Source organism: Nymphalis io, chromosome 21, assembly GCF_905147045.1.
Source record: "Nymphalis io chromosome 21, ilAglIoxx1.1, whole genome shotgun sequence".
Taxonomy (NCBI): Eukaryota; Metazoa; Arthropoda; class Insecta; order Lepidoptera; family Nymphalidae; genus Nymphalis; species Nymphalis io.
In genome coordinates, this window is record NC_065908.1 from 10,347,812 (window position 1) to 10,363,489 (window position 15,678).

General features: G+C 36.0%; 1 protein-coding gene across 4 annotated transcripts in view; it reads right to left on the bottom strand.

Moving 5' to 3' along the window:
- Positions 1-1,017: 1,017 nt before the first annotated feature.
- LOC126776778 (GAS2-like protein 3) overlaps positions 1,018-15,678 on the bottom strand; it is a 68,907-nt gene continuing 54,246 nt past the window's right edge. For 2 of the 4 annotated variants that reach the window (XM_050499529.1, XM_050499528.1), the window contains 7 exons: positions 5,471-5,607; positions 4,976-5,117; positions 4,119-4,320; positions 3,824-3,882; positions 3,605-3,717; positions 3,212-3,340; positions 1,018-3,076 (listed from right to left, as the gene is read on the bottom strand). In XM_050499529.1, the coding sequence (XP_050355486.1) occupies positions 2,096-3,076; positions 3,212-3,340; positions 3,605-3,717; positions 3,824-3,882; positions 4,119-4,320; positions 4,976-5,117; positions 5,471-5,607 (1,763 nt within the window). In that variant the 3' untranslated portion in view covers positions 1,018-2,095. The remainder of the gene's footprint in view (positions 3,077-3,211; positions 3,341-3,604; positions 3,718-3,823; positions 3,883-4,118; positions 4,321-4,975; positions 5,118-5,470; positions 5,608-15,678) is intronic. The other 2 variants (XM_050499532.1, XM_050499530.1) reach the window with 2 other exon arrangements.

A 15,678-nucleotide genomic window follows, 5' to 3' on the forward strand; every position in this document is an offset into this window, starting at 1 on the left:
AGCGACACCGAGAGGGGCTGCGGCAGGGAGTAGGCGATGGGCTTGAACATCTTGTTGTAGTACGTGTAGCGGCGCCGGTGGGGCGTCACCGACGCGCGCAGCGGCACGGCCGGCGCGCGCTCCGCCGGCGCCGTCACCGACCTCGCGCCGCACTGGAAGCGACACTGCAGCTGTACTATGCATACAGGCATAGTAAGGCGGATGCCACATCTTGCAAATATTATTTAAATTACATTCTAAATTCAAAGTAAACTCAACTTCAACTTTTTAAAAAGATATTACTAAGACATTAATTTTCATATATAATTTCATTGAATTAGTCAGGAAGGATCTCAAAGCCAAGATGTATTGCGAGAAAACAATTTTGAAGTAGTGTATCATTTTTGATTTTGTTCTTTATTTTTATTGCCCCTGTTGCACTTGCATACACTTAATAATTGCTTGTAAAATAATACGTGAATTACATACATAGGTAGCAAATAAGCCGTTGTATTCTGCACAACTAAATGTGTGTGTCGGTACTTACCAGTTATAATACTATAGCTATCCTGGATTGAAGTGTGAACTTAGAATCAACGTTCTGCTATTACTTTATCAATATTATAAGCACAAAGTCGTAAATGAATATTACTGTTAATGAAATTATTGGTTCTCAATCCTAATACCGATTGCCGACGAATGAATTAAGCCCATTCATCAATCGATTATGATTTATTAAAATATATTTATAAAATAGAAGATTTACTTTACGTAGTGAAGCATTGTTCAGACTCCGTATTTAATTTACGAATGTTTCCATTTCATGTAGGGAAGTGATCCTTTGTTCATACAATCAATATAAATATAGCGTGAAGGAAGCTCTCTATACAATCATCATTTTTTATTATTTAACTATATTGTATAATTATTATGGCGATTGCTTTTATAGTAGATACAACAAAATATTACGTGAACAGCTGGTATGAAATGAATTAGTGAGGGATGATGTCTTAGCTACTAATGATTAAAACAACGGGAGGCAATGCATATCAAAAAGTTTATTTCAACCACATACAATGTTAAAACTGTTGGCACAATATTGCATAATGGTAGTTCGGCAGTTACGAGTTGTTGTACATCAACGGGTCTCACTTTACATTAATTCTTTCTTTACAATATCAGGTTTACTAGTTTTAACCTTAGTCAACTTTATTGATTGTTAATGCCTCGAGTGAGTAGTTCCCGTTGCTATACACACTTAGGATATTTATTTGGTTTGAGTATACTCTTAGGTAAAATTTCAATCGTATCGTCGTCTAGCTAGTGCTTGTCTATCTAAGTGCAAAAATATTCTATATCCTTTCATTGTACGAAAATAGACGATGTGTGGACATTTAATATTGTATAGTTTGTACACTGAGGTCTCTATGTGCGTGAGAACACGTTGTTACAAAATACGACATTTATAAAACTTTGATAATACAATACAATTGAAATACAATAAATAGCACGAAAGCGATACAAGTGCTTCTGCAAATACAATAGGTACGCATCATTTTATTTAAATATTTGAATATCAAATTAAACGATAAAAAATCAATCCAGTAGTGTGTGTGCCTTCAAAACATAAAATACGTTAATTAATACCACATGCAAACATTACTACTATTAAATAATATACACGAAATTATATTTGAAAAAAAAAAATTATTCTCGACCTTATTAAAATATAAATTAATCAAATAATTATTGCAATTGGAAAGTGACATTTAAATTACATAATTATATTTATGATTACAATTATATAAAAAAATCATTATGACTAGTCTCCCAGTAGATGGAGTAATGATGAATGTTTTAATAATGATTATTGCGACTACCCACTACTAGGTGATAAATATGAGATTGCTTAGGAGATCTAAATAACGCTTACAAACTATCTTACGTGAGAACTAAATGTCTAATAATTGAACTTTCATCACGGGGTTCAAATATTTCACAGCGAAAAGCCCGCGCCGACGTTCGTTGATTTGTAACTTACATACTTGTATCGCAGTAACCCTAATTACCGTCAAACTTTAAAACTAATGGAATGAGGAATCAAACCGTGGTACAATTATCTGGGCGGAATCTCGCGGGGCGGGGGACTTCGGTATTTGGCTTTAATGTGTAGAAATGGCTTTTTTGGAGAAGTGTCATCCGCTATGCTAGCTTCGAGGGACAGCCGGATGCTCTCCTCGATCGCAGCCTGCGTCAGCGTGCCGGTGGTCGACATGGACGAGCTCTTGTTGAGCGGCTTAGAGAAATCTACTGGCCCCGCTAGGCTCATGCTGCGCGTCTTCTTAGCGTAACCGTTCGTTAGGGATTTCTTAGGTTCGTTAACGGGAGTCGATGCGAGGCTCTGACTGCGGGTCTTCCGAGCCGCGGTCGGCTCAGTCGGAGTGCTCGCTATACTCGCGCTCCGGTTCTTCTTGACCTGGTTCAACTTATCGGTACCGCAGAAAGACTTCCTATCATCCCTCTGCGCATTCGCGAGGCTCGTACTTCTCGATTTCTTAGGAACGTTAACTAAGGCATTCGAAGTGAGCGATTTGCGCAGCTCCACGGGCGGCGTACGGACCGACCGGCCGGTGGGCGTGCCGGGCGTGCTGAAACTCGCGGGCGCGGACTGCTTTCTAGCTCGCGGCGCGGGGGACTTCTTTTCGGCCGCAGTGTCCCTGAGGGGGAGCGTCAGGGCGGCCCTATTTCGCGCGGGGGACGGCTTGGGGGGCGTGGCGGCGCGGCGCGGCTCCGGCGGTGAATCGTGCGCGCTGCCGGGTCGGCTAGCGGCGCGCGGGCGCGACTTGCCGTCAACCGGGGACGCCTTGCCGCTAATGGACGAGGCCTTGCTGTCTACGGGGGAGACAGTGCCGGCGAGCGAAGGCTCCTTGGTGAGGGAGGCTTTACTGCTGGCGGGGGAGGGCAGGGATACGGGCAGCACGTCCCGCCGGCCCTGCGTCACGAGCCGCACCTGACAGGGCTCGTGCCGCGACAGGAAGTGCTCCAGCGTGTCCCAGCCGCCACCCACGCGCACCATCATGTGTCGGCCCTTCAGCAACTGTATAGCGTAACGAAGCCTTATATAGTAATTGCATACTTAGAAAAAAACATAATAAATTATTATACTAGAAACATCTGTAAATACAGACAGTTAAGCAAACCTTCACACCATGCCTTATTCGAGAATACTGACCCTAATGAAGACGTTTCGACCGGCAATGTTGTATCGTCCCTCGCCGACCTTTTTCACCTTGAGTAGCTTGGAGCACTTTCCGGAGCCGCAGTTGCAGCCCCGCTCCATTAGACGTGTCACCAGTTGAACCTTAAGAGGAGGACCGTTTTTTACTTAAAATTAACCACAAACAAAATACACGACTAAATAATGTTCTTAAAACATTGTAATTATGAATAAAGACAATATTATACCATGAACGTTTCTTAACAAATTCTCGTATAAATAAAGTAGACAGGACAAAAATAAATTTCAGTATGTGGTTGAAAGTTAGTGAAACAGCTAGAGCCATATTATTCTAATAGCCTATTAGTTTGTGCAAACAACACGAAGTTCTGAGTTGGGCTCCCTTACTCGTTTATCCAATTCGTTGGTGGGTTTGAGCGGCACGTCGGTGTCGGTGCTGCTGTCCGTGTCGCCCGACTTAGTGCTCTCTGCGTCCACGTTGTCGGGCACGGACAACTCAGCTAGAAGATTAAAAAACGATTTAGAGATTGTTTACTCTAATGTATGTTATTTCTTCCACATTATAATATCTGGGAACATATTTTAATATAGAGAAGAATAACTTACTGTCATTTGGATCTGGCGAGGAAGGTAAACCTTTGGATTGGATTGGATCTTTTCTCGATCTGAAAAATTATTAATGAGTACATTTGAGATAAACATTTGACGAGGATTCTTCCTTTATACCAAATGATGATCAATCAACTTATCATATCAACAGGACTATTTAACGTACATCAACAGTATGGTTGTCTCCTCTACGAAATAACCGTGACTTATATGCTTATGTATTAATGTTCTATAATTATCGATATGGATTACAGACGGTCGGCACTAACGTATTAAAGTATGGTTTGCCTACTTTTCTCTGATCGGTGAGGGTGAGTTGTCTCGGAACTGCCAAGCCGCACCGGACATGGCGGAGTCGAGGCCTGAGTCGCGTTCCTCCATAGCAATCTCTTTTTCCAACTGCACAAGCCCTGGAGGCTCAATGTTGAACTTGGTAGCAAGGCGCGCTACTTCCAACAGGCAGAGGATCACTTGACGCGGCTGATTGTGTAGAACTGCGATAGACAAAACAATAGATTTTTTAATTTTTAATTCTTTTCATTTTAAAGATATCAATTAGCTGATGAACTTCTGGATGTTTTATTTACTAACTTATGTCAATTGTTTTATTAGTACAGTATTAAATTGAAATTTAAGCTTCGAGTGTGAATTTTTAATATAAATAAGTTTAAACTAGTTAAATTCGAGCCCCGAAAAGTATTGGAAAAAAAACTTAGAAAAGTAATTAGAACAATTAACAAAAAAGTAGGTATATAGTAAATAAGAAATGTAAAGTAACAAAATGTTATATAAAATAGTCTCTTAATCTCTTTTGCTACTCCAAAATCTAACGAAGATTTGAAGAGGTTGTAAGTTAAGTTTTGATATAAAAAAATAATATATAATAAATAATTTTATAATTATTTTCCAAAACTAAGCAGAGTTCGTACTATGGAAACCAGACAACTTATATACTACTTTTCTTTTGTAGATACATACTTATATATAGATAATTACACCCAGGCTCAGGACAAACAGACATATTCATGCACACAAATGTCTGTCCTGGGTGGGAATCGAACCCACAGCCTTCGGCGTGAAAGGCAAGCATCTACCAACCACGCCAACCGGTCCGGTTTATCACTAGATTATCGAGATATAAGACGTTACCAAGGTCGTCGCTCTCGAAAAGCAGGTTCTCGTGAACGCCGAGCTCGCGGCAGAAGGTGATGAAGTTCTCGGCGTTGTCGCGAGAGAAGAAACTGCGACGCGCGGCTCGTTGCCAGCAACGACCGCGAATGGCTGGCACCGGCTGGAAATTATAACATGCTACTCATGAAGAATGCAAACAATGTGCTACATATATTTAAACGAATTTAAACATTTTCATTTTAGAGATCAAAATACATATTACTAAAATCATAAGTAAAAAATATATTTATGGTGCGTCTAATAAATATAAGGAAATTGAAAAGCGAGTATAAAGCCAACTTCTAAGTTTTAAGTTGATTGTGCAGAGGTGAGGAGGAGAGGAGAGGATACAGATCAAAATTAAAATTTAAAAATTGTTTTCATATATTACAACATAGTAACAACATTATGCTACTAATAATATTAATAAGTATACTAAATCTGCGGTAATTGTAACATGACATTAGTCAATACATTTTTACAAACCCCCACAATGAGCCCCTGGTCGAGCGCTTCGCGCGCGCGTTCATGGATGACCACAGCGAGTTGGCACAGCTCCGCGCCATTGTCCAACACGTCCAGGAAGTTCTCGCCGGTAAGGTACGTAATACCTATCGATAAAAAAAACCTTATTCAGTTTAATGAGGAAAAAATATATTAAAAAAGTTTTTACACTATGTGTAAAAACTTTTTGAATAATCACGGTTTTGCTTTGGTATAGGTCAAGCGATTTCTGGTATTCAATACGTCTCTCTTTGTAAGGCATAAGTTATGTAAGTAGATTTATATCACAATATTGCTAATTTAAATTAATATTAATTATAAACACTAAATCCTGAAGTAACATATAAAACTATATATTATTAGATATTTTTTAAACTACCTAACTACTCTTTTCTACCATTTTTTTAATCCACTGATCCTCAGCAAAATATTATGGGTTTTAAAAGTAAATTTTCTACTCAATAATGTATTAAAATCATGCTACCGTAGTAGAACTCTTCTTAACATTCAGTTTTAAATTATTTATGAGATTATAATTTATACTTTTGGACGAGGTAAACTATTTTGAATTAAATATCTTATAAAGATACTTATTTACGACATAACACAGTCTTGTAACTTACAGACAGCTAGCTACGTGTAAAATAAGTATAACGCGAGTAAATCACAAGGTACCTGAAACGTGAACTAATAACTTAAATAATAATGGATAAATATAGATATATGTTTTTATTTAATTACGTTGTAAAGAACGTTGGTGTTTTTGTGACCTACTGCACTAGCGAGGAGCGTACAGCCCGTTAGATAACCGTATAAGTTAGTGTTTATCATCGCTACGTTGTCACGCGTCGTCGCTCCCGTGACGTACTCGAATGCGCTCCGCTGACGCTCACGGTCCGGCTTTGTGGTAATATACAACAGACCACAGCAGAACAATAAAAAGAAAAAATAAGGTCGTACATATTATGATCCTTAGTCTCAGTTTGATTATCGTAATAATTTGTAAATCTTCTAAAGCTACTTAATTGACATTAACAAACCACAACTTAAACAATATGACATGTCAAAATGTGCTCGATTTGAATACAATTTTTAAATTGAAATAATGCGATGAGCACTTACGTTACGTTTCAACTACAACCAAAAAATACTTTACAATAGTAGGTAGTTGCTAGCTATCTACTGGATATGAAGCGGAATAATAAAACTGAGCATTCGGTCGCTCAACTCTGGCATCTACAAGTTATATATTGGCGCGCCCCCCGGCGTCGCGTGATTCATGAATAATAGATGTAAAGCAATGCAGCATTGCGCCGCGTGCGCCAGATATCTCGAGGCGATATATGCTGTTCTTAAAAATAATGTACCAATTGAACACTTTATTGTATATTGTCAAATAACTCGAATTTCGCTAGTTTAATCTATACACGGTACTATACGGTAAACAACATCATGGACCGTTGAAGACCAGTTGTAGCTTATCTAAGCCCTCGCGACCGGCATTAAAATTGACACATGGTTACCAAAAATAAAACGTTTCGTTTATTTTCTGTCTTTCTGTATGTATGTCTGTGCGTGAAATTTATTGCAAGAATGAATATAATAATTTCCAAAGAACTAATCACAACATAGGTATTTCTCGAAGCATCGTCCACGCAGTCAATGTCACTACCAAAGCCGCACAGGTATTTGTATTATAGAAGTATGTATGTAAATGTAAAGCAAAAATATTCTTACTTTTGTTTGTTCTGTTTGGAGAAAAAATGTGCTTACTTAAAAAGTGTAACGTCAAATACTAATGGCAAGGAAATGTTATAAGAAAAAAAATGTATATTTCCAATAGGGTAACTAATAGTAATGCAGCGTAAACGTCTAAAAATCGTACTATACCATTACTGAATATTTGCCTTCTGCAATACATTAACAGTTCGTATTTTATACAGTAATCTATAGGACTGTGTATGTATGTACATATGTACCCGTATCTTCCACTACTAGAATGTTCAAGAGTTCGTCTATACGAGTGTCAGTAGTTCCCCGGATTGTATAGTTTAACATATATTTACATTGTATAGATTGATTTATTCATTCGCAATTATTCAAAGGTAATTTTAGCGTTTGGTATTTCATGTTATTAATATTTGCATAAGTGGATTAATGTATCAATGTCACTATAATTACGAGTGACTCCTAGCAGCGAGTCCGCGTAATGCATATCATCGACGGCTGTCGCACGACTATCTCACATCGCCGAAGGCCGATTACTTTTCTGCAGATAAAGTGCAGTGCTTAAATATTCTTAAAGCTTGCACGCGTAAGTGAACGTAAGCTGCGAAATATTACAAACATCCACTTTATTATAATATGTTCTACGTCATTTGATATTATTTGTGCTCAATAAGATTCAAGAAAACATAAGAATTAGTTTGTGGTATAAAATTCTACAATGTTCTAATTATGTAATAAACGAGACTAATTAGCAATCTTAAAAAACACAAATATGTATATTGATATAAAATACTTAAATAAAATGATACTCTTGTGTGTGTTGCCTGTAATATTGGTACTATCAACTTCTCGCATTTAAAAAAAGTCTTTTGTTTATTTAACAAAACCTTAACCAATAAAATAAATCGTATCGTAATTGCAACGAAAGAACAAACGAAAGAAGTTTTAAAAAAACGTTCCCGCGTGCCTTTTTGTTTGTAACTGTTTAAAGCTGCATTCTCAAGGTACAGAATATTTATTACATAAACGGTGTAACATTGACTCTGTTACATACACAGTGCATTTCACATTGTGTTCAGTGGAACTCGTACTCGTTGACTTATATGCAGAATATACAACATATTATTGTAAATAATGAGAACATGTTTCTTTATTAATCCTTATAAAATAGACACTATCGAGTTTATTGCTGGCTTTGCTCTTTAAAATCTGCATTCCGAATCAGACTTATTTAATAATTATGTAATGTTTATTTACCGTTGAAGGTGATCCCCTAACACTTTTAATGTAATTTAGAAAAGGTATGCACATTTAAAAATGCACTCTCATTGACCGATTAATGCAATCTGACATGAATAGAGAGATCAGGATGGCGGAATCCGTCCGGGCTGGTTACTAAGAATATCACGATAGAGAAACCCCTTAAGTTATCGAATTGACCGAATAGACCTCATCACTGTGCTAAAGACTGAAGAAAGAAAGAAGATTACAGAACAATAAAACATAGAAGTATTCGATAAATGATCGCATTAAATAAAACGCCAAACGATATGCACAGCTCACGTTAACGATAATACGCGCGACGAGACAGACGCGGTACATATCGGTAGGCACAATAGACTACTAAGAAATGCAGTCAACATCTCTTTTACCAACTTTAGTGCATTTATTTTTATATAATTGCAAATATCTTGTTCATCATCATCATCATCCCTTTGTCGTCCGCTGCTGGACATAGGCCTCTCCAATGGCACGCCACTGATGAGCTAGACCTTCAGCTCTCCATCCGCTGCCATCCACTTTGCGTATATCGTCTCACTCCACCTAGCTGGAGGGCGCTACGTTTGCCAAGGCTTATAAATCTTTTTCGATAAAATTTATAAATAACAGTTTGTAAATCTCCCAAAGATGGCCCGCCCCGTTGTTCCTCTGGGAGAAGGTTTTGAGCTTATACCGTGACGCTGCTTCGGTATGCGGGTTGGTAATATATCTTGTTATGTGTGCTATACGTAGTTGGTACAGTAATTTCGTATATTACTACTTCTACCCATACAAGCTAACCAAATATGTCAAATTTTTATATAATTTTTATTTTATAATTAGGGTCTAAATATAAGATTTACAATTCTTATTTATTAAGTTAATATAAACTATAATGTTACTAAATAAAATGAAGTAAGACTTCCTTTAAATAAAGTTATGTAATTAGTAACTTAATTATTTTTATTCATGTATTCTATAACTAAAATTAAAATAAAAACAAAATTTATATATTTGTAAATCTATATTATTTTTATAATTTAAAACAAATACAATTATAATAATACAATTCGATAGGAGCCAAGTGATCTATCAATATCGGTTTTGTGCGATCACAGCCATCAGATTATGCATATTAATCGAATATTGAGTAGATAGTGTTGCGCGATCGTTAAGGTTCGTAAAAAGGAATTACCTTTCTGCAGTTTCGTTTCTCCTTGACTTTACACACCGTGTGAAGACCGCCGCTGTCTGCGGCTAGCACAAGAGCGTAACTTTTAATAACCGGTCTCTGCATGTGATTTTTTTCCAAATAAATAATTAAGTCAAGCCTTCGATCCATGAATAAACATCGATAAATATGTCTACAAGGTTGAAGACGTAACTGGTGAAAGGATAGATCGAAGCTATTGTAAAAATTCATATTTATTAAATGTACTTTCATTTAATTACCAACAACAAAAATGATTATATTACATTTCAAAATAAATCAAGTTATTACAAACATACGGATAATCGTTGACAACCAAACTAACCACCATTTTAGACCTGTTAACGGTTTCTAAAATTGCAATTTGTGTCAATGAGCCCCAGGAAGCAACGGATCTTTAGTATCAAAATTATTATAATAAATCCAATGTTGCAAAATATAAAATATAGCGATTACCGATAACTATAAACAATTTGAAGCGTTTGACCTCAGACAGTTATTTTATGTCGTCATTTTAAAATCAAATACGATTCGTTTAATAAAATTCATAATGTGGAATAATGGACGAAGTGATACGGCAATATTTTCGGCTCTTGACTAACTGTTATAAGATTGGCGTGCAGATGATCCAGTTCTGTGACATCCATCTCATGACCGAGAACCAGCGGTTGTCTAACGACGGGAATTATCTGTACAAATTTATTATTTTTATTTTGTATTATATGGAACATAGTTTTATAATAACTGTTTTATCGTAATTTTTGTTGATCACTGTATTACCTAATGGTTTTAGCTATTATATGACAATTAAAAAATATTTTCATCGGAGAAGTCTTCGATGCTACCTGCAATACGGAAATTATGCAAACGTTTACTACAAAAGCGTAAACCCGTACCGTAACAGCCTGTGAATGTCCCACTGCTGGGCTAAAGGCCTCCTCTCCTCTTTTTGAGGAAAAGGTTTGGAGCTTATTCCACCACGCTGCTCCAATGCGGGTTGGTAGAATTCACATGTGGCAGAATTTCAGTGAAATTAGACACATGCAGGTTTCCTCACGATGTTTTCCTTCACCGTAAAGCACGAGATGAATTATAATCACAAATTAAGCACATGAAAAAGCGTAAAGTTCAACAAAAACTTGAAAAGCAATAGTATTCTTTAGTTTTTACAATTAAAAAACCGAATAAATGTCAATTATACATTCTGTACTCGAATAGCCAAGGATATCTTAATGTTAGGCAGCAGTTTATAAAGCGGAGATTTAAAAATAAAAACTATCCTCTCTTCGCTTGTACCTTCGATCATTGAATATTCATGTCATGGCGTCCACGGGGCGAGCGGTTAGAATGCCGATACATAGCCTATTAATAGCAGAGCCTATGCATGTTATTATATTTATTAGATAATGAATCATCATCGAACCTTTCTCAGTTTCTAGCGGTAGTTTGCAAACAAAATTCAGGATATACCGCCGCATAATGAGCGCCGTCATCGTTTTCAACCGGTACCGTCCACATAATAATTAAAATTTTATTGCTCAGGACTACTTTCCTATATACTTCGCTTTATTGGTAATTGCAATAAAACAAGAAAGCTAGGATAGTTAGGAACATATCGGAACAAGCCTTAGTTTAGGGACGCATATAGTATATTTTATCGCCTGTTATGTATTTAATTGAATTAATGTTTAAGCTATGTATTATTTCTATTAATAAATATATGATAGTTCTTAATAACTTGGCATATTTGGTATTTATTAGTATAAACCGAGAATTAAAAGTTAATTTTTATATATATTATATGTATTATAATAACATACGGCCTAACTTTTAAACGGTATAAAGCGGCCGATTAGATAAACAATGCTAAATCTTTATTTTTCGAATGTCAAACCACTGATGACAGAAAGAGCGATTTCGCTCTTTCTGTCATCAGTGTTTAACTAAACAGCCGCAAGCAACGTTTATAAGTAAGCGGTTAATTTTTAGTTGTATATGAAGAATTAATATAATATACATCGTGTTTTAAGAAGACTTGACGATGTTGTAAACACCTAGTTTAGGTTTAGGTAAGTAGATAAATGTCATGGTGGGTAAGAATCTATGTTACGAGGCCAAAGACGTGGGCGTGTAATTTTCGACATGAACACATCTTTGTCCTTAATTTGCCTATTAAAGGTGTTCAAACCTAATAAATTCGTCCTGTAGTTTCATTAAATGTGAAGTTGCTTTACCGAGTATTGCTTAAATCATACTCTCAAGTGAATACAGTAGGGCCATTCTATAACAACAAACTCGAAACTCACCGCAGAAAATGGTCGTAAAATGTCAAAAAATGGAATGCAATATTGACCATAATATTTATAACCTGTCGAGAATACACACATCAAAATATTATATCGCCATATGTCGGTTGTCAACATTTCACGGGTGAGTAATGAAGTGAATTCTTAAAAAATCGCAATACCCGTATTTAAAGTTTGCTAGCTGATTGTCATCATTTTTAATCGCATTCTTTACTGTACAAAGTAATTAATTATTTTGGATTCATATTATAACACATAGAATATTTTCTCTGTTTTTTTCCTTCCCAGGTATTTTTTTTTGTACTCGACTCGACTCGTTTTGTTGAAATAGCTATGTGTTTTTTAGAACACGAAAACAAAAAGCGAGTAGTCAAATCCTTTCTCAACATATCATTTAAATGTAATTTACCTCCTTGTATAACTTAATTTATTTATTCTCAAACGGTTGTCACGGACGCTACTATGCGTGAAGATGAGAAACAATTGACTAAAACTCTAACTATTATCTTATTAAATAACTTTCAACGCATTGTCGCATCTATTTCTTTTGACATAAGATTGCTTTTTTAAATCGTTTTTGCGGATAGGCGGCTGTAATTGGGGCTCGGGTAATAATGGCTCGGCATATAATCGTCATATAATGGCTCCTCGTGACTGTTGACTTAAAATGCCTAAACGACACTGTTCAGCGACACAACAAATACGTTATGTGTCTTCTTAATGCTGAAACATTTAACAGTCTTAAGGAGTTAAACAATAAAACATAACTATTCATCGGCTACTCCCGGTTTTCTACCAAAGTAGTTACTTATATGAAAGCGAGTCGCAGTAAAACACAGATATCATTTAATGTCTATCTGCTGATAGATTAATTAATTTATATATAGATTAATGACGCTGTAATAAATCGGCATTACCTGATGTTGCGCATGCGCCGAAAGCCCTGAACTGTGTGTCTGTAATGTCTATTCTATTTGGTGAACAATCGAAACATTAAATGATAAGTTTATTTCTAAACTTATGTCCATGTTTGTTTGATTAATACGTGTCGCGGGTGTTTACGCGCGCAGTGGGAGTCGAACGCGCCTGTTGAATATATTTTAATCTCAGAAATACTATTAAGTTAATGTTAATTTAAAGAATATTTAGATAAATATTTACAGTATGGGCGCACAGAAGAATTAAGTTAACTATGCGGCTATGTGATCTGCAGGGTAATGATAATGTCTCTAATTTTGCCTCATTCAAATTGTTTATTTCATTAGCAAAACTAAATACAATAAATTAGGTGGAGCATACGTAAGCACAAATAACAATAAAGGAATTAATTGTATTCCTATCCAAGATGCAATCACAGAATGCAAAAATATAAAATTAAAATTAACAAGGTTTGTAATAAATGAAAGGTTTTACGATTACTAAGCCTACTAACTTGTTGTGGTATAGAAAATAATTAAGATTTAATCAATTTAAGGGTTTTTTATTTAGTTTTATATCAATTACTTAAAGAAAAAATAAACATGGAAGACGAAAGAATAAGCATTTTGACAATTTTGTAGATAGAGTAGGAACGTTTAAATTATACTGAAACTGCCAAAATAATTTATCTTTTATAAGGAAAGACGAAAATTTAAGCAATACGAATTACTTGCCATTTCCATTAAGACCCAATTTTTTACCATTGTGGGGCCTTCTCTCGACTTGATATAGTAATTGGCATAGTGTACAACATTTGGGGACTTTTAGGTATTGCTATACCTAATAGTATTTGTAACATAGCTGTGTCGTAGTAACGCGAGCACGTGCCGACAGCACACGCGGCGATACCGCTCACGATAGCGCGCTCGTAGGCGTGAAGAGATTTATGTTTTTCATGGCATACCAAATACAATACTCAATCAGTTTTAATGTTATTTACTCAGACTGTGTTTAATCCATACACCGTCGAACCTCGTACATGTAATATGCATTCTGTTGCGCAGTTGCATCGTAGACGTGATTTATACATATATGGTACATATTACCTCCGACTATAGGCTTTATGTCTACGAAAAGTGAATTTACTCTCCCTCGCCAGCCGGCGGAGGTTTACTGGTCGTTTTCTACATTTTTCAAAGCGTAAATGTTACACTGGACACAGTTGCATATGACTGTTTATGTTAGTTGCCTGAAAGAATATCTATCTTCGTATCTTTTATTTTTCCATGTCATTGACCAAAAGTTATAATAATAAGTAGGTTTCTAATAATATATACATACATTATATACATAGTAATTTATCGCCAAGAAGCATCGCAGCCAAACATAGCAGTTGGGTTTAATTACAAATTGACTAGTTTATGGAGTTAACAATTAAATGTGAGCCTAGTTGACAATCTGTCAGTTGAAATGAAAATTAATTCGAGGCCTTGCTGATGACACAGTTTATAGTGAAGCCATACAGTCAGGTTACGAATAAGGAAAATAAATGGCAGGCAAGAAATTTTTTTACACGATTATATCTAGTGTCGTGATTTCAGCTACGTCTACTATAGCTTTGCTTAATTGAGAGAGAAGGTGAGGCTTCACCCGCGTATGAGGGGGAGGGGGTAAATATCCTATGTCCGCTTCTGTTATCAACGTGTATGCAAAATTTCATGATGTTCTGTTGAGTAGTTCAAAACAGCAAACAAATAACCAAACTCACTTTTCACGCATTTATAATATTAGTTAGGTTACGTATAGTTAATAATGTAGCAATGAAACAGATTTAACAATATTGTTATTGTAGTGTATATATATTATTATTAATGAAGTCATATGTATCAATAAAGATCGTTTTAACTCATCTATAACGAAATGTTCGGTAGTAGATATCGGTGGAGCGTTTAATTGCACCGGACGTGGGCACGACGCAGCTCTTTGTCGTAATATGGTAACTATCGTATAGCATTCATAAACCAATAATAAAGTATTTAAGTAATACAAGTCAAATCAAAATACAAGTCAAAATGTAGCTTATTGGTTTGACCAGGATTTTTTTATTTCGTATAAAGAATACTAGAAACGCTGTCCAAGAAAATTATTAGAATTCCCGTTTCCCCTCCAGTTAAACGTAAAACTCGTGATTCGGTCTACGTCAATAGCCAAAGAGGTCGGGATCGAACCAGGGATTTTCAAACATACATACGCCGTTACCTCTCTACGATTCAATTCTAATGCACAATTCAATTGTATTTGTTTATTAAGTTAAAATAAAACATGTGCTTAATATATTTTATAATGATGCGTCACCCGATTATATTACCGAACTCACGTATGATATATTAATTAGTTTATAAGAATGGATCACTTTTTTTCTTTTATTGATCGTGTTTGTAGAAAAACAAACAAATGCAAAGTGTTGATTACTTATTACAAGTTATTTCACGCGTTGGAATTCATTAGTCCTCCCACGCCCCGCTCCGCCCCGCCCCGCACCCGGCGAAGTCGCTACTTAATGTAAACAAACTAATACAAAATAACAGGTTGTGACGTCACTGCCACGTGGTTACTACTTCCTACACACAATATAGGTAATCGAAATATTTATGAATTTATTTAGTTACAAAATAATTATACTACAACACGCGAAGGATAGCGATAGTTTCAACCGCGTCATATTTGTCTTGAACAATTATACCTACCTTACCTGC